The sequence below is a fragment of the Geotrypetes seraphini genome, chromosome 2 (genome assembly GCF_902459505.1).
Source record: "Geotrypetes seraphini chromosome 2, aGeoSer1.1, whole genome shotgun sequence".
NCBI classification, from domain to species: Eukaryota; Metazoa; Chordata; class Amphibia; order Gymnophiona; family Dermophiidae; genus Geotrypetes; species Geotrypetes seraphini.
The window spans coordinates 11,350,611-11,369,621 of record NC_047085.1 but is presented as its reverse complement, the minus strand read 5'-3'; the positions used below and the strand labels follow the sequence as shown (position 1 = coordinate 11,369,621).

The following is a 19,011-nucleotide window of genomic DNA, read 5'->3' as shown; positions in this document are numbered from 1 at the left end:
GCTGGGAGCAGACATGTTTTCAGGATATCCCTAATGAACGTTCAAGAGAGATTTGTATGCAAATGTATCCAACCAAGTTTCCAAGTTTATTTCTAGTGCAATAGGTGTGTCATTCTGGATGAGTGGGTTATATCCCAGTGCTCACAAGCCTAGCAGAAGGAATCCACTCTGGATTTTTTTTTTCTAAGGCTCTCCTACTTCACAGAGGGCTCTGCTGCCCCCTACAGTTTTTCCTTTCTGCAAGGAGTGTTTCTGATCGGCTCTGCTTATTTCTTTATTTTTGGTTGTTTCTTTCACGTATCTTCATCATCTTTTGGTGCTAGTCGAGGGTCCAGCTCTGCCTGCATGAAGGAGAACTGACAGGCCAATCCCTTGTGGTACGTGTTAGCCAGCCTGCAGAAGCCTTTTTGGAGCACAGGGCAGTCCCCTGATAGCATTGCTTACCTACTGCATTGCAGGGGTTTGAGTGCAGGCTGTTAGGCATCTGTAGGGGGTTCAGCGGGGTCTCACAGGGTGCCAGCTATGTTTCTCCTCCCTCCCCCTTTTTTCTTTTTTTACATGTTCGTGGTTCGCAGGGGTTGGCGGCTCAGTCAGACACTGGTCAGACTGGCAGCCTTCAGTGCTGGAAGGTTGTTCTGTTTGAGACAGTGATTTCTTCTCTGTGTCTGGCTGCAGCACGTTGCCAGCACAGGTCACAGTGAGTAAGGCTAATCTAATCTAAAAAATAGAGTTCAACTTGGTTTACAAAAGGGATAACATTATGGTCCTTAAAAATTATTGTTTAAAAACGTGGACATAACATGGTTTTTAAGATTGTTCAGAAGACCTGAAGCGAAATTCAAGATCCTATTTGAGAAGTGATCATTAGCGAAGACATGAAGACTGCCAATCAAGTGGAGAAAGCTTCATCCAGGGCTAGACAAATCATGGGCTGTATCCATAGAAGTTTCGTCAGCCGTAAGTCCGCGGTCATAATGACGTTGTACAGATCCATGGTGAGACCCCATCTGGAATACTGTGTACAATTCTGGAGGCCGCATTATCAAAAAGATGTGCGGAGAGTTGAGTCGGTTCAGCGAATGGCCACCAGGATGGTCTCAGGACTCACGGATCTCCTGTATGAGGAACGACTGGGTAAGTTGCAGCTGTACTCACTCGAGGAATGCAGAGAGAGGGGAGATATGATCGAGACATTCAAATATGTCACAGGCCGTATCGAGGTGGAAGAGGATCTTTTTTTCCTTAAAGGACCCATGGCAACAAGAGGGCATCCGTTGAAAATCAGGGGTGGGAAATTTCATGGCGACACCAGAAAATATTTCTTCACCGAAAGGGTAGTTGACCACTGGAATAATCTTCCACAACAGGTAATTGAGGCAAGCAGCATGCCAGATTTTAAGAAAAGATGGGATTGGCATGTGGGATCTCTTCATGGAGGTAGTTAGGGGGTGGGCCATTAGTGTGGGCAGACTAGATGGGCCGTGGCCCTTTTCTGCCGTCATGTTCTATGCTTCTATGTTTCTTTATTCTTTGATATACCATTTATCAAACAGGTACCTAAACTGTTTACAATGGAATATTTCTAAAAAGATTAAAATTAAAATGTAGAAAAAAACAGTAAAGAGGAGTACATGACAAACTGGAAGCAAAGGGATGGAGGGACGTAGTAAGTTAATAAATACATCGAGATAGAAAATAAAAATAAAGGGAGGAAAGAGGTGTGTGTGGGGGGTAAATACAATGTGGTAAGGTTGAAGCATTGATTAAGGATAGCATAGTCCAACATCTGGATACTCATGACCTAATAAGAGCTAGTCAACATGGCTTCAGGAAGGGGAAGTCATGTTTGACGAATTTACTTCAGTTTTTCGAGACTGTGAACAAACATGTTGATAGCGGAGAACCGGTGGATATAATATACTTGGACTTCCAGAAGGCGTTCGACAAAGTTCCACATGAGAGACTTCACAGAAAACTACAAAGTCATGGAAAAGAAGGGGACATACTAAGATGGATAGGAAAATGGCTGAAGACAGAGGGTGAGCGTAAATGGGAAGTTCTCGGACTGGGAGAAAGTTACTAGCGGAGTGCCTCAGGTTTCGGTTCTTGGGCCCATCTTATTCAATATTTTCATAAATGACCTGGAAGAAGAAACGACCAGTGAAATCATCAAGTTTGCGGATGACACAAAGCTGTGTCGGGCAATCAGGTCACAGACAGACAGCGAGGATCTCCAGAGAGATTTGAGGCAACTAGAGAAATGGGCAAAGAAGTGGTAAATGAAGTTTAAAGTTGAAAAATGCAAAGTGATGCACCTGGGCAGGAAAAACAAGGAGCACCAGTATACCTTGTTTGATGTAACTTTGGGCAAAAGCGAACAAGAAAAGGACCTGGGGGGTAATGATAGACAGGACCCTGAAGTCGTCGGCTCAATGCGCAGCGGCGGCAAAAAAAGCAAACAGGATGTTGGGCATGATAAAGAAAGGTATCACGAGTAGATCTGAAGATGTCATAATGCCGCTTTACAGAGCGACGGTAACATTTGGAATACTGTGTCCAACATTGGTCTCCCTACCTAAAGAAGGATATAATACTACTGGAGAGGGTGCAGAGGCGAGTGACGAAGCTTGTAAAATGTATAGAGAACTTGAGCTACAAAGATCGCCTCAGAAAACTAGGATTATTCACCCTCGAGAAGAGGAGACTGCGAGGGGATCTGATAGAGACTTTTAAAATACTGAAAGGATTCGACAAAATAGAGCAGGAAACAACTTTATTCACATTGTCAAAGGTGACTCAGACAAGAGGTCATGGACTGAAGCTGTGGGGGGACAGGGCCAGGACAAATGTCAGAAAGTTCTGCTTCACACAGCGAGTAGTGAACGCCTGGAACGCTCTCCCGGAAGAGTTTGTGGAGGAAACCACCATTCAAGGATTTAAGGGCAAGTTGGATGCACATCTTTTTGAAAGACACATTGAGGGATACGAGTAACTAAGGTATTTGCCAGGGTAGGCCTGGCTGGGCCGCCACGTGTGCGGATCGCCGGACTAGATGGACCCAAGGTCTGATCCGGTGCAGGCATTTCTTATGTTCTTATGTTCGTTCAAGAGAAGCGTTATGGAGAAGTCCTTGAAGGAGCAACATGGATTCTGTTTGAAGGAGTTGAGGTCAGAGATTGTAAGCATCTTTGAAAAGAAATGTCTTAAGGTTGGACTTTAATTTTTCCAGGGAGTTTTCTAGACAGAGATCTAATGGGAGGGCATTCCACAAAGAGGGAGGGGGCACTGACGGAGAAGATGGTTGTACAAATTCATGTATAGAAGGGATTATTGGATTATATGGAATCAGAATTTTGGCAATAAAAGCTGGGGAGAGGTTCTTCAAGTGGATTGAAGAAGGGCAGTACTCTTAGGCCCTTAATGTCATACTAATCAACTTTTTGTCACTTAAGGTGCGGCCAACCCAGGTTGACCAGCTTCCAAATGAACCATTGTCATGTGGATTTCTCGTTGCATTAACTTCTGCTACAATAAGGTGAATTAACTTAGTCCTGGCAGAATTGCGTTCAACGGCTTCTTCATTAGCAAACTTCCGAGCTGTACCGATGCAAGACATCTGCAAAGCTGCAACCTGGACCTCAATTTACACTTTCACAGAGCATTACTGTTTAGACCAGAGCACAGCGCCAGACATTCGATTTGGACAGCGCCATAAACTATTACCACCACTCTGTTAAACATTATAGTTCGGGACTCACCAAGAAATGTGCCTGCATTTCCCCTACTTGTCTCTGGAGAAAGTGGAGCTGCTTACTTGTAATGTGGGTTCTCTGTAGCCAGCAGGGGAATTCAGCCACACATCCCCTCTAGGTTCACCTGGGTATAGCTTCAGCTAAGGATAAAACTGATGGGCAAGGGGAGGAGCCTCAGGAGATGACAGTAAGCCAAACGCTTGCTATGGCTAGGGGAGAGCACCGATACACAGGATCGGTCTAGGAATTCACCACCAACTGTGGCTGCATTCTCCTGCTGTCTATGGAGAACCCACATTACAGGTAATGTCCCTCTCTGCTTCTATGAAGGATTTGCTCAAAGTCTCCTAGACCTTTCCAAACCCAAGAGGTAAGAGATATTGGAAGACTTTTGCCTCTTCCATTTCCTATCTGGCAGCAAAAACGTGGAATGCTTTGTCTAGAAATTATTTTCTTTTTAGGAAGGGATTAAAGACAGTTTTGTTCTTGCAATACGTAACTAGGAAAATAGAATGATTTGTATCGCATCTTAGTTTGTTTTAATAATACTGTGGTAATCCAAGGTAAATGTCCTTGACTCCACCCTGAGCTCGTTTATGCAGTATATGTAGACTAGATTAATGACGGATTATTACTTTCTGTACTCTTCTACTGCTTGAGCAGCCTTCACTAGTGAAATGTTCTCTTAGAATTTTAGTAAAGTTTTTTGGTTTTGTTTTATTTCTTGTTTCTCTTTCTCAGACACTAGTACAGATGGGAGAAGCCATGAACTGTCCAAAGTGCCAGATTATAGTCCAGAAAAAGGATGGCTGTGACTGGATTCGCTGTACTGTCTGTCAGACAGAGATCTGCTGGGTCACCAAGGGATCACGCTGGGGACCTGCGGTAAGTTCCATACCTTACCCAATCAGTCTAGGAATGATCTAACACAGTGTTTACCTTCCTCCTTCTGGGGGCACCTATCCAGTAAGGCTGATCTGTGCGCCTGGAAAGGACTGGCAACATCATTCATTACACCAAGCTAGTAATTTGCCCCGAAAACAGCTGAGCTAGCCACGCCCCTTTTGCTGACGTTTCTCAAGGACGCATGGTTTTATGTTTAAATCTGTTTATTATTTTCAAAATATATACAAGAAAAACATCCACCAAATACAATCAGGAGTCCCCAACAAACCCCCCCCCCACCCAACCCCATCCCATGGGAACAGTTACTCCAAAGGCCAACATATCAATTCAATAGTCTGCTGCGCATGGAGACGCTAGCCTTTCGCCAGTCCTTCAGCGCTTGCTAGATCTCAAAGCAGTTGTCCAGTGTCCCCTCAGGACTGCGGTATCGGCTGGTACGCCATTTCCTTTATGGGGCCCTAAAGGGAGGGGACCTTTCGGCCCATCCTTGGTTTAAACTGAGGTCAACAGGACTCTCAGAATTCCCTTTTACTCGCATGGACACACTGCAGTCTGTCCTTCTAGCGGTTCAGCCGGGGGAGTTCCTGACTTCTCTCGCTCTGGCGGAAGCCTACTTGCCTGTTTCCATTCAGGCCTCTCCTCAGCTCTTTCTTTGCTTTGCGATATTGGGTCTGCACTATCAGTTCTGTGTGCTTCCCTTGGGCCTGGCCACGACTCCCCGGACATTCGTCAAGTTGATGGTGGTCGTCACGGCGGCATTGCAGTCAGAGGGCATTCTGGTGCACCCCTTCTGGGATGACTGGTTGTTTCGGGCAAAGTCGTTGCAGGAGAGCGCCCGAGTTACGGCTCGGGTGGTTGAGTTTCTCCGGTCACTGGGTTCTAGTATTTTTCTAGGGCTGGGGAGAATTAAAGAACAGCGGCTGTGGCTCGGCTGGCTTAGCTGGCGAGCTGTGGGGACATTTTCCTTCTGGTATTTCTCCTCTGCATTTTCCAACAGCATTTGGGTATGTTATTTGTTATTCCTGTTCGGAGTATTGTTTTCTTTCTGTTTTCCAGTTCTTGGTTCTGCTTGGCTATTCGGCAGACTGAGGGAAATAGAGAAGGGAGTATATTATATACTGTCCCACAGTTTTGTTTTCAGTCTCCACCTGCTGGTCATGATTGGATATATACCTATTCGTAAAGATTAACCTCTACTGGTCTGGAGAAGCTAAAAGAAAGTAAATTAGCAGGTAAGAACCTAGTTTCTCCTTGTCCGCCCGAAGTTTAGAGATATATCGATCATCCTGCCAAGTAGAAACGATATTTCCTATAAAAGAGAGAGCGTTTGGTACGATCGTGCAATAAAGCGTTAAGGACCACCTGAGCCGCGTGAAGTTCCTCCCTCAGTGCGCTAGTGGGATGACGAAGAAATTTAGCTTTCAATTGGGAATATTGTTTTTCCAATCTAAGGATGCCAGACGAAATCCGTTTACGACGAGCAGAAACATACGATATAATTTCCCCCCGAAGAACTACTTTGGCCGTCTCCCAAAAGAGGGCAGGGGTAGATTGATGCTGACCATTAGTAAGAAGAAAATCATCCCATCGTTTACGTAAATAGGTCAAAAAGTCCGGATCATCCTGTAAATAGGAAGGAAAGCGCCATCGGAGGGATCCCTGGGGAGGAACACCCCAAGCCACATCTATCCATATAGGGCAGTGATCGGATACCTCCAAGGGTCCAATAGCGGCCTCAGTGAAACGAGAAAAGAAATGTTCCGAAACCAGAAGATAATCTAAGCGGGAAAAGGACCCATGTGCTCTAGACTGGTGAGTATAGTCCCTTTCAAAAGGGTGGAGAAGCCGCCAGGGATCGACCAAACCCAGGGACTTACAGAGAAATGATACTCCCTTTGTGGATGCACAGGCTGACAAAGGGGAAACAGTAGATCGATCCAAAGAGGAATCTAAAACTTGGTTAAGGTCCCCAGCCACAATAAGAGGAAAGGAAGAATCCAAGAGGCCCAGAGAGATCAAAGTAGTGAAATAGGAGTGAGAATAGAAATTAGGCCCATAGGTAATCAGTAAGCGGAATTCTGTACCCTGCAAGGATACATGCAACAATAAATTTCTACCCTGAGGGTCCTGGTGACACACTGTGACAGCACACTTCAGATCCTTACGGATCAGCAAGCATACCCCAGCCCTTTTGCCCGAAGAAGAAGCATAAAACACAGAACCAACCCATCCCCGTTGTAGTTTTTTATGCTCCTCTACCGTCAGTTTAGTTTCCTGCAAACAAGCTAAATCAGCACGATGGTGTTTCAACTGTTTTAGCAGCTTTGAACGCTTCACCAGGGACTTAATTCCAGACACGTTCCAGGAAACAATACGGAGTGAGCTGTCACCCAGGATCCACTGACACAGGCAACATACAACAAGTAATAAGCAAGTTCCGCACCCAGGTGGCCAGCCTCACCCAAGTGCCCTCCACCTGATACCCCTGGTAACACCCTGCAAGCAACAAAAGAAAAAATAGCAAGAAGCAAGAACAGAAAAAAGCAAAGTAAGCCAGAAAAAGAACAACAACCATACAAGCAGCCCTGTATACTGTTCCCATCCAAACAACCAACCCCCCCCATCCCCCAAATAACCCAAACAGCATATCCCTAGGAATATGCAAGAGGACCGTGAAGACACCTTACAGGGCCCCAATCCACCTAATCTCAAAAGAAAAAACAAGGAAGCATAACTCGAGCTTCAACACAGTGAACAGTAACCATCAAGGTTCAGAAAAGTCCACCCTGGCCATGAAGTAACCAGACTGTGATGTAAAAAGTCAAGGTGGGGCCGAGGGGGAGCCAAGATGTTGGTTAATAAAGTCCACAGCCTCCGAAGCCACCGAGAAGGGGTGCCAAGTACCATCGTGCTGGATCTTCAGCAGAGCTGGATAGACAAAGAGGAAGCGCTGCTTAAGCTCCCCCAATCTGGAACATAAAGGATAAAATGCCTTTCGCTGGTCAGTAAGTGCAGAAGAGTAGTCTTGGCTAAGACGTATAACAGAACCCCGTAATTTTAATGAGTTCTTCTTGGCCCGGGATTGCCGCAATATATCCATCTTGTGCCAGTAGTTTAGAAATTTTGCAATTACCACACGTGGTCTGGATTCACGGGTAGGCCGCACGCCTAAGCGATGGGCCCGCTCCAGACAGAGAGAGCCAGGCGACACAGCATCTGGAAACTCCAGCTCAAGCCAACCCTCCAATTCAGCTAAAAGGCGCGCATCCGGAATTATTTCGGGTACACCCAAAAACCGTAAATTATTCCGGCGCGACCGATTTTCCAGGTCGTCCAGCTTATCAGCCTGTAGGCGCACCGTTTCCTGCAGGGCCGCTAAGTCCAACTCATAGGAATTTACGGAGTCTTCCGCCGCAGACACCCGCTGCTCCAACTTTGTAGTGTGCGCCGCAGTGTCTATAAAAAGGTGCTCCAGGCGATTCATTTGGGTTGTTAAAGTTTCAAGTTGCGGCCCGAGCACCTGTGCCTCTGCCTTCTTGATGTCTGCAATAGCAGTGTCGACTAGCACGGACACCGCCGCTGAGCAGGAACACGTCCTCAACAGCTCATAGCGTCACGTGACCCCAGGACGCATGGTTTTAAACACCCCAAGCTCAGCGCCGGAGGTACAAGATAACATCTTACTAGTGCCGCTGTGGGGAGAGCCTGGAAGGACTTTGACATCCTACACACTGCTGAGCTGTGCGCCTGGAAAGGACTGGCAACATCATTCAATTACCCTACAGTAGAAATTTGCCCTGAGAACAGCTGAGCCGACTACTGCTAGCCATGCCCCTTTTGCTGACGTTTCTCAAGGGTGCGCAGTTTTAAACACCCCAAGCTCAACACCGGAGATGCAGAGCATCGAAGGCATGGATGCCTCTGTTGCGCCGACAAAGGAGCATGCTCCTTGGGGTGCTCCTTTGGTGAGACTTTGGGTATTGGTATATTTAAGGGATATGGATATTGAGCCGATTACTGTGTTGGTAGGACAGGGGAGATATGGGAGTTTGTGGAATATGCCCTTTTGTAAAAGAGATATACCTGGCGTAACAGATTTGAAGAAGGTAGAGTTGTTGAACGAATGTCAACCTAGGATGTCAACCTAGGATTAAATGTGGATATATAAATGTTAGATCAGCCAGAAATAAGATAGTTTTAAGTTATGATTTATTGAGTGAGAGTGGATATGATTTATTATATATAATAGAATCTTGGTTTTTAGAGTCTGATTTAACCTTGATTAGACAGTGTTGTCCACTTGGGTTTGGTTGGGAATGGACATGTCGAAAGGGAAGAAGAGGGGGGGTCTGAGAATGATTGGTAATATGGTGTGTGAATTGGGGGGGGGGGGTGTAATGAATCTTATGTAATATGTTTGGTCTACCTCCTTCCAGACGTAGCTGCTAATCATGGGTTCCCATGTTTAGATTTCTTAATGGGTTTAAATATTGATTTTAGTAATCTTTGCATTTTAGGTGATTTAAATATTCCTTTAAATCATCATGAAGTTTGCGAGACTGACCCGGATCATGTTGGTTTTGTAACGTTTTCTGCTTTAAAGTTAGAGCAGGTAGTGCAAGAAAGTACACATCAAGCTGGTCATGTTTTAGATTTAATTTTTATGTCCTTTGATTGTAGAAATCTTTTGGAAAATACTCTACAGGTTGAACAGGTAGTTTGGTCTGATCCTAATTTGTTGTCATTTATGTTTGGCCCAATATAAAAGAGTGAGGGGAAAAATGAAATGTGATTGCTAAGACCTCACTTTGACAGAAAGGATTTAGAGAAGGAATTGCTACCGAGTGTAAATATAGATGAAAATGATTCTTTAGATGAAATGGTTGCCAAGTGGCATGATTAATGCTTTGAATGTTGTTGCGCCCGAGAAATCAATTATGATGAAAAGACAATATAAACCTTGTCCATGGAGATCAGAAGTGATAGTGCAACCTGCAGCGCCTTACATCTAACCTTTGTTATGCCAAGATAAAGGGCATTAAAGTAATCAAGTCTCGACAAGACCATAGTCTGAACCACAGTTCGAAAATCATACAGTGCTAGCATTGGATTTAATCGATGCAAGAAATGCATCTGTGCAAAATAAGCTTGAATAGTTTTTGTTACCTGCAACTTGATATACTGCCTATTGTACTTCTAGGCGGTTTTACATTGTAAAACAATTACTCTAATCTTCGGTTTATATACTGGGTCCTCTCCGGAAGGAGCTTGACTCGGTTTACAAGTAGTTAGATTAGAATATATAATAAAATATAAACTTAAAAAAGAGTTAGAAAATATACTGTTAATACGACATTTCAGTTAGACGAACCTCTAAGTTATTGTGTAAACAGCCAAGTTTTTAGACCTTTTCGAAACTGTTGTAGCTGACCTGTCAATCTTACAGAGTCAGGGAGTTTATTCCAAATTTCTGCTAATTTGAACGCCATAGATTTACTAAGCTTCCCAACGGATTTAAGTCCTCTTGTGGAGGGAAATGATAATTTGTAAATCTGTGTGCTCCTTGAATAACAAGTTCTAGTAGTATTCCAATACAGGGGAATTAAAGAGTCAAATATTCCGTAAAGGAATTTGAAAACAACACTTGCACACTTAAACTGTATCCTAAGATGGACTGGAAGCCAATGAAAATCATTTAAAAAAAAGGGGTTGACAAACTGGAGGTAGGAAATCCATCTTAAAATAGAATCCAAGCAAGGGAAAATACAAAAGGAAGGGGATTCTCAACTAAAAGCAGAACAAGAAGGGGTCAAGATGATAAGACAGAAAAGCTTTAGAGATTAAAGGCCGTTTTGAAGAGAAATGTTTTAAGTTGTCCTTTAAATTTATACCCCCAGGCAGCAAGAGGTGCTAATCAGAAAGAAAAAAAAACTATGGATCCCAGGATGCATTGGGCTCAGCAGCTTACAGCTGAGTTACCTCAGAGGAGGTGGAACAGTTGCTGAGTCATAGGGGCTTCTGCCCTAGACTGGGTTCATTCTAGAGAGGTCGCTGAGGGAGAAAGAGGAACTCTCATGTTTTCCCTAGAATAGGCAGAGGCAGGCTTTCGGAAAACAGACTGATGCCTGTAGCAGCTGGCTGAGGTAAGCCACAGCTATATTTTTTGGTTAGTGTGAGGCAAACAATAAAGCAAAGTGTTTTTTGTGTCTGTGAAAGGTGTTTGTGTGCTAATTGCTCCTAGCAAGCCAGGCCAGCCTGCCAGACCATGCTAGTTTCCCACACTTTCATTGCTAGAGGATATACTAAGCATGGATTCTTGTTGCTACTTGGATCTTGCCAGCTATTTGTGATCTGATTTGCCACTGTTAGAAGCAGCAGAATGGGATAGATGGACCTTTGGTCTGACCGGGTCTGGCAGTTCTTATATTATTCAGTAGTACAACTCCCTTGAATTTTTGCATCCCAAACGTATAACCATGCATTTTGTATCATTAAACCTTGGTTGCCAAACTCTAGATCCCTCCTCATGTTATCCACACCATCTGAGATGTCTACACTATTGCAGATTTTGATATAATCCATAAAGAGGCAAACTTTGCCAGATACACCATCGGCACTGTTGTATAACTATTCAAAAGTACTGATCCGTGAGGCCCGCTATTAGTAACATCCCTTTCCTTTGCAGTCTTCCCCTCAAGCAGTCACGTTGGGGCACTAAGACACCATGTTAAAGCTTTGCTAAAATCGAAGCACTTTCCCTTGATCTGGTCACCCAGTAAAAGAAATTCATGATTTGCCTAACAAGACCCACCTCTAATAAAACTATGCCATCTTGTGTCCTGCAATACATTGGATTCCAGAATCCTTACTATTCTCTGTCTTACACAACCATCCCTCTCCATCTTCAGCTTTCTTCAACCTCCCTGGCGTTTTTCTTTCCTCAAACAGCATTTGCCAACCTTTCCCCTGTCTTCATTTTGCAAGTCTCATTTTTCTAGGAATCTCCCCTTAATCTTTGCTATTACAGTCCACCTTCCATAATCCTTCCTCTGAGATTTACCCCAATATTTCTCTTCTTTCCGTGCCTCTCCTCTTACATGCTTCTTTCCCATTTGCATATCCTTCCCCTCTCCTCTGAGTTTGAAGTTAATTACAACGTAAGCCTGCATGGAAAATACCTAAGAATATATAAGTTGCCATACTGGGACAGAACAAAGGCCCATCAAGCCCAGTATTCTTTTTCCAACAGTGGCCAACCCAGGTCACAAGTACCTGGCAAGATCCCAAGGAGAAAAACTGATTTTATGCTGCTGATCCTAGGAATAAGCAGATTTACCCATGTCCATCTTAATATTGGTTTATAGACTTCTCTTATAGGAAATTATCCAAACCTTTTTTAAACCCTGCTAAGCTAACTGCTTTCAATACATTCTCGAGCAACAAATTCCAGAGTTTAATTACCAGTTGAGTGAAAAAATATTTTCTCTGGTTTGTTTTAAATCTACTAGTCAATGTATTGTAAAGCACTTGGGGTGAATCTCTTCATGAAAAAGTGGTTAATAAATCCTAATAAATAAAATACAAGTAAACAGAATTTCTTACCTGTTATCCTCCTCTCTTTCTACAGGGTCCTGGAGATATCAGTGGAGGATGCCGCTGTAATGTCAGTGGGAGGAGATGTCATCCCCAGTGTCAGAACTGTCATTAAAACTCTGAGTTCTCTTCTCCATGTTGCTGTCATTGTCAGATTCACAGCTCTGCATGTGTGTGTGACCTCCTGTAGCCAGTGGAAGAACCACCAAGTGTGGCACAAGTTCACTAACATTTCTAAGCTGCACTAGAAGATGCTCATTCATCCTTTTCTAGAAGACGAGAGTGCTTAGCGCTGATCCCCTCATGCAAAACCTCAGTAGGATGGTTGTCAACTTCATATCCAGTTTATTTGTATTATTTTGTTATTGTTAGAACATTTCCATCATCACAGGTTCAGGATGAGGAAAAGAAGCAAAGCAGCCAAGGAAAAGAGAAAATGGCGAGTTCAACAAATCTCCTAGTTTACATTTGCGGAAAAAGCAAGAATACAGAAAAATGCTGTGTAAAACTGACTTTAAAAAGTCACCAAAAAGCCATAAGATAAAGATGACCTTAGAAGCCTCTGTCGAACCCCCTCAGGAGACCCAGAGTAGAAAAGCTCATAAGTGGCTGAGGTTTCAAAAAAAATATACCTGTCCTTTTGAAATGTTGTTAACTGTTTACAAGGGAACCTGAGAAAAACTGTGTTCAACTGAAAAGGACTGAGGGTGAATAGAAAGAAAAGCGCTCTGCTTATTGTGAGCACTTTTGGATACAGCAAAGAGAAAAGACGGGTAAATGTTCAAATGCCGCAGTCGGCATTAGTTCTAATTGCTAGCTGCTGTGTTTAAAGATGTCGCTTCCATAGAACGAGTAGTACTGAATCTGCATTTTGCCAGCTGTTTGTACACTTAGTGCTAGGGTGGAACAAGGAATTCAGGATTGTGAAACTGTCGCCCAGGTTGCATTTTGAATATTTGCTAGAAAGGCAGCTCCTGAATATTGCACAGCAGTGAGAGGAGCAGGTGAACGTAGGCAGATCGGTTAGGAGATGATTGTTTAGCTCTCTTCCTTCCTCCGATCAGACACTATATGGTCCTTGAGTCTTTTGATGCTTTGCTGGTGCAGATGGAAGTCCAAAGATGTCTCATTTTTCCTCCCAAGTCATTCAAAAGTAAAGTGACTGGATGGAGTGAAGAAATTAGTCACTGGGGTTTCTTCTAGATCAGTGGTCTCCAACTCCAACCCTTTGCAGGGCCACATTTTGGATTTGTAGGTACTTGGAGGGCCGCAGAAAAAAATAGTTAATGTCTTATTAAAGAAATGACAACTTTGCATGATCCAAAATGTGGATTATCTGAAATTAGTTTCTAGATCTTTCCTTAATTGCTTCTGATAATTTCAGCTATACACAGCAGAAAGCAGTGCAACATGAAGAAAGTGAAAAACTATCAAAGTATCAACTGCAAGAGACAAGATTTTGGACCAACTATTTTGAGGCCCTCGGTATTATAAAGGATGATTGATTCTTTATGGAAAACTTGTGCCTTAAGTGTCCTCCAGCACCAGACACACGCACAAGCTGCACTGCCTCCAATGGTTACCTTATGTTCTGGAACGTTGCCCGCCTCACCCAAGTGTGAGGTGGAGTGGAGAGGACAATCACAGGAAAGCGCTTGCGTGAGGTTACAGCAGTGAGACGGGTACCACGACTGCCAGACACTTGAGGCACAGGTTTTCCATAGAGTCACTCTTTATAATACCGAGGGCCTCAAAATAGTACCTGGCAGGCTGCGAGTTTGAGACCACTGTTCTAGATGCTAATTAGCTTTGAATTGCGCATATGGACATGGTCATAACAAGGCAGATGTACACCTCATTGTGAGACCAGCAAGACTGTATCATGTTTTTAAAGCAACAGTCCTATCAAAAAGCATTATTTAGAGTTCAGTTAGCATTTCTTAAGCCAGGGGCATAAGGCGATCCAAGATTGCATTAATGCTGCTTCTTATCCACTGGTGGCAGCACAAAAAATGCAAGAGCAGGATAGCTTGAGAGCCAGCCCCTGCTTTTTGCTGCCTGTTGACCGAGCTGAAGTGGAAGAGATATGGAGGTGAGAGAAAAGGCGGAGCAGTGAGTCAAGAAGGAAGGAGTGTGAAAATAGCAAAAGAAAAATGTGGTGAAGGGGGAAGATGCAGTGGAGTCAGAGAAGAGCTTACACTTCTGTTAGAATACAATTATCATGGTTTACCTGTGTACGTCTGCCATTTATTTCACTCAAAGAAAAGTGTGTGCAGCTATCCCATGATAAGAGAATTCAGAACACACAAAACCAGAGCCGAACCAGCCACACAAGCAAAAAACAATCAGAAAAGATTGGAGATCAGTGGCAGGATGATCAGATGGATTGGATGCTTCAACCTGTGAAACATGAGCTGTCAAAACCGACCTGAATTGGATGCCCTGTGAGCCCAAACCAGGTCTATATAATCAGAGTACCGGCGGCAGATACAGCCAGATAATAGAACAAGACCATACCGATGATCATCCTGAGCTTAAGTGTGGTATTAGATTATACAGTACAGTAAGCGTTCAATAATGCCTATAGAGTAGGGCTTGATTTCAGGACTGCGGGCCATAGAATCTTTATAACATGGGGAGATGATGCCCTGCCCCAAACCCAGACCCTGTTGAGGACTTGAGTCTGGTACAACCATAGCCAATGCTACAGACTTCAACTACATATTTGAATAAACAAATGTTCTGCCAGTGTTGTGTTGCTTCAGTTTGGCTTTCTTTCAATTCTTTAGATTTAGTCTGTTAGTAGTTTAAGATGTCCCCAAAGGACTCACTGCCATAAAACCACTGTGCGATGGGCAGGAAAACAGCTGCTGAGTTTAAAAAATGCTAGACTGCACTTTTTAAAAACTTTTCTCGTAGCATTGAATCTGGGTTGCTGGAATACAGATTCTAGCATGGGCTTGAAAGGCCACCCTTTCCTCGATCCTACCTTTGCTCAAGAGGCGGCAGTAATGCCTACTTGCTCCTGCCCCTAGTGCTACATTCCAGTGCCATAGGAGAGACGCATTCCCTGATTTGGCAGGGAGATCGACCAGCTGTCAGCGCTGATATCAGATGCTGTGCAGTCCATGAATATGCTTTCATAGGACCATGTAAGTACTGCCAGGCCAGTTTTGGAAGCACACTGATTGAAGCTTGGGTTGGGTTCCTGTGCCTGGGCTTGATTGGATGAGCTAGCCCTAGTGGAGGAGTCTCTAGAGAGAGAGGCTCATGCACTGATAGGAGGAGAAAAAAAGACTACCCCTGATGGAGAAAGTACTCAGGTGTACATTTTTTTAATGCTGCAGTAATCTGCCTGCAATTAGAGAATGACATGGTGACAAAATTAATCGCTGTTCCTGTCCCCATGGATAACTGCAGGAAACCATCCCATGTCATTCTTTAGTGACTATCTCAACTCCAGTCCTTCTACACCAGCATTCTTCAATGCAGAGCTTGAGGGTGGAAATTATCCTGTGTTTTTCTTTCGTGTTAATCTCAACTTCACTCGTTCTATACCAATATTCTTCAATGTAAAGCTTGAGGGTCTACGGCTGTGCCCAGTCATACTCTGATTCTTCCCTCTCTCCGTAAACTATGACGTGGAGATGGTTTCCTGCTATCAGCAGGGACAGGAATGGTGCTGAATTTTGTCACCAGGTCATTCTCTACCTGCAGTTCAGTGCTTCTCAAACCTTTTCTGAAGTCATACCGACTCTGTTGAAGATTTATGACAAATGTGCACGCAAGAGAGACTCGTATGCAAATATCTCATGCGTATTCATGTGATGGTCCTGAAAAACTGCCTTCCCAGGGGGTTGAGAAGTACTGCATTAATTTACTGCAGGGCTGCCCAAGTCCGTTCCTCGAGACCTACTGGCGGGCCAGGTTTTCAGGATATCCACAATGAACATGCATGAGAGAGATTTGCATACCAAGAAGGCAGTGCAGGCAAATCTCTCTTATGAATATTCATTGTGGATATCCTGAAAACCTGGCCTGCCAGTAGATCTCGAGGACTGGACTTGGGCAGCCCTGGTTTACTGGATTGAGAGTAGGCTGTATTCAGGACTTGTCATAGAACACAGCTGCAAAACCTCGATGCTTAGCTTGTTGCATTGGTCCTTAAGTTTGTACCTGAGGCAATGAAGGGTGATGTGATTAACCCACAATCCTAAGGAATGTCAGTGGGTGAACTCTGGCTTCCCTGATCTTCAGCCTACTGTTCTCACTCCTAGAGGTGTACTCCATTGGCTTTCCAGTGTATTAAGACATGATGAGCAGAGGCTAGTTAGACCTCAGCTGCCCCCATTCACCAGAGGCAACTGAAACAAGCACTCGGTAAATGTTTGTAGAGATTGTACATTTTTCCCCAAACTGCTTTTGAATAGCTGCTGCATGTTGCTTTAGGTCACGGTTGTCCAACATCAATCTTCAAGGGCCAAAATCCAGTTGAGTTTTTAGGATTTCCCCAGTGAATTTGCATGAAATCTATTTCCATTCATTGTTTCCATTGTATGCAAATAGATCTCATGCATATTCATTTGGGAAATCCTGAAAACCCAACCTGGCAAGGTTGGATATGCCTGCTTTTAAGATTTTCCTTTAAGTCTAGAACAGGGGTTCATAACATAGTCCTCGTGACACACCCAGCCAGTTAAGCTTCCAGACTACCTAAAATGAATATACATTTTTCCTACTGTAAACCGCGTCGAGCTCTACGAACATGGAGATGATGCAGTATACAAACCTAAGGATTAGATTAGATGAGATAGATTTGCTTGTACTACCTCCATTGTATGCAAATCTCTCTCATAAGAATAGCCTTACTGGGTCAGACCAATGGTCCATTAAGCCCAGACACCCATTCACAGTGGCCAAGCCAGGTCACTAGAATCTGGTCAAAAACCAAGGAGTAGCAATATAGCAATGTTACCGTAACAGTTGTTATCCAGGGACAGCAGGCAGCTATTCTCACTAGTGGGTGACGTCATCCGACAGAGCCCCGATGCGGACGTCTCACAAGCATACTTGCTTGTAGAAACTTCAGAAATTTTGAGTCGCCCACACCGCGCATGCGCAAGTGCCTTCCCACCCGATGCACCGGGCGTGTCTCCTCAGTTCAGATAGCTAGCAGAGAAGCCAACCCAGGGGAGGTGGTTGGGACGTGAAAATAGCTGCCTGCTGTCCCTGGATAACAACTGTTATGGTAAGTAACACTGCTTTATCCTAGGACAAGCAGGCAGGTATTCTCACTAGTGGGTGGCCTCCAAGCTAACCCAAATAGGATGGTGGGAGAGATGGCAACTGAGGAGAATAAATTTTGTAATACTGTTTGGCCAAACTGTCCATCCCGTCTGGAGAAAGTATCCAGACAATAATAAGAAGTGAAGGTATGAACCAAGGACCAAGTGGCAGCCTTACAAATCTCCTCAATCGGTGTCGATCTAAGGAAGGCTACAGAGGCTGCCATTGCTCTGACCTTATGGGCTGTGACTTTACTGTGAAGGGGCAATCCAGCTTGGGCATAGCAGAAAGAGATTCAAGCCGCCATCCAGTTGGAGATGGTGCGCTTAGAGATAGGGCGTCCCAACTTGTTCGGATCAAAGGAGATGAAAAGTTGAGGAGCAGTTCTGTGTGGCTTGGTGTGTTCCAGGTAGAAGGCCAAGGCACGTTTACAGTCCAGAGTATGAAGAGCTGATTCTCCAGGATGAGAATGAGGCTTTGGAAAAAACACTGGAAGAACAATGGATTGATTCAGATGAAATTCCAAGACCACTTTGGGGAGGAATTTAGGATGAGTGCGAAGGACCACCTTGTCATGATGGAACACTATAAAAGGTGGATCCGCAACCAATGCTTGAAGCTCACTGACTCGACGAGCAGAAGTGAGGCCAATGAGAAACACCACTTTCCAAGGGAGATACTTCAGAGGAGCCTTGTTAAGAGGTTCAAATGGAGGCTTCATAAGCTGAGAAAGAACAACATTGAGGTCCCAAACCACTGGAGGCGGTTTGAGGGGAGGGTTGATATGGAAAAGTCCTTTCATGAATCTGGAAACCATAGGAGGTTTCCCTTGAAGAGGCTGATGGAAAGCAGCAATTGCACTCAAATGGACTCGGATCAATGTAGACTTGAAGCCAGAATGAGATAAGTGCAAAAGATAGTCCAAAACAGAGGATAAGGAGGCATGTTTAGGCTCCATATTATGCGAAAAACACCAAGCAGAAAATCTAGTCCATTTTTGGGAGTAGCATTGTCTGGTAGCAGGCTTCCGGGAAGCTTTCAAAACATCCCGCACAGCTTGTGAAAACTGAAGGGGAGTTACGTTGAGAGGAACCAAGCTGTCAGGTGTAGCGACTGCAGGTTGGGATGAAGCAGAGATCCCTGATACTGCGTAAGCAGAGATGGAAATACTGGTAGAAGGAAGGGCTCCCTGCTGCTCAGCTGAAGTAGAAGGGAGTACCAGGGTTATCTGGGCCACCGAGGAGCAATCAGAATCATGGTGGCCCGGTCGGACCTGAGCTTGACCAGAGTCTTTTGAATGAGAGGAAACGGAGGAAATGCATACAGAAAGAGATTCCTCCAGTCCAGAAAAGCATCTGCCTCGAGGCGGTGAGGAGTGTATATCCTGGAGCAGAACTGAGGCAATTTGAAGTTGTGGGGGGCTGCAAAGAGGTCTATCTGAGGCGTTCCCCACAGAGAGAAGATGTTATGAAGG

At 44.3% G+C, this 19,011-nt stretch overlaps 1 protein-coding gene across 4 annotated transcripts in view; it reads left to right on the top strand.

The window, feature by feature from the left end:
* Window positions 1–13,572, top strand: part of SHARPIN (SHANK associated RH domain interactor) — a 172,401-nt gene extending 158,829 nt beyond the window's left edge. For all 4 annotated transcript variants that reach the window (XM_033929960.1, XM_033929961.1, XM_033929959.1 and 1 more), the window contains 2 exons: window positions 4,494–4,637; window positions 12,286–13,572. In XM_033929960.1, coding sequence (XP_033785851.1) covers window positions 4,494–4,637; window positions 12,286–12,366 — 225 coding nt within the window. In that variant the 3' untranslated portion in view covers window positions 12,367–13,572. The remainder of the gene's footprint in view (window positions 1–4,493; window positions 4,638–12,285) is intronic.
* The last annotated feature ends 5,439 nt before the right edge of the window (window positions 13,573–19,011 follow it).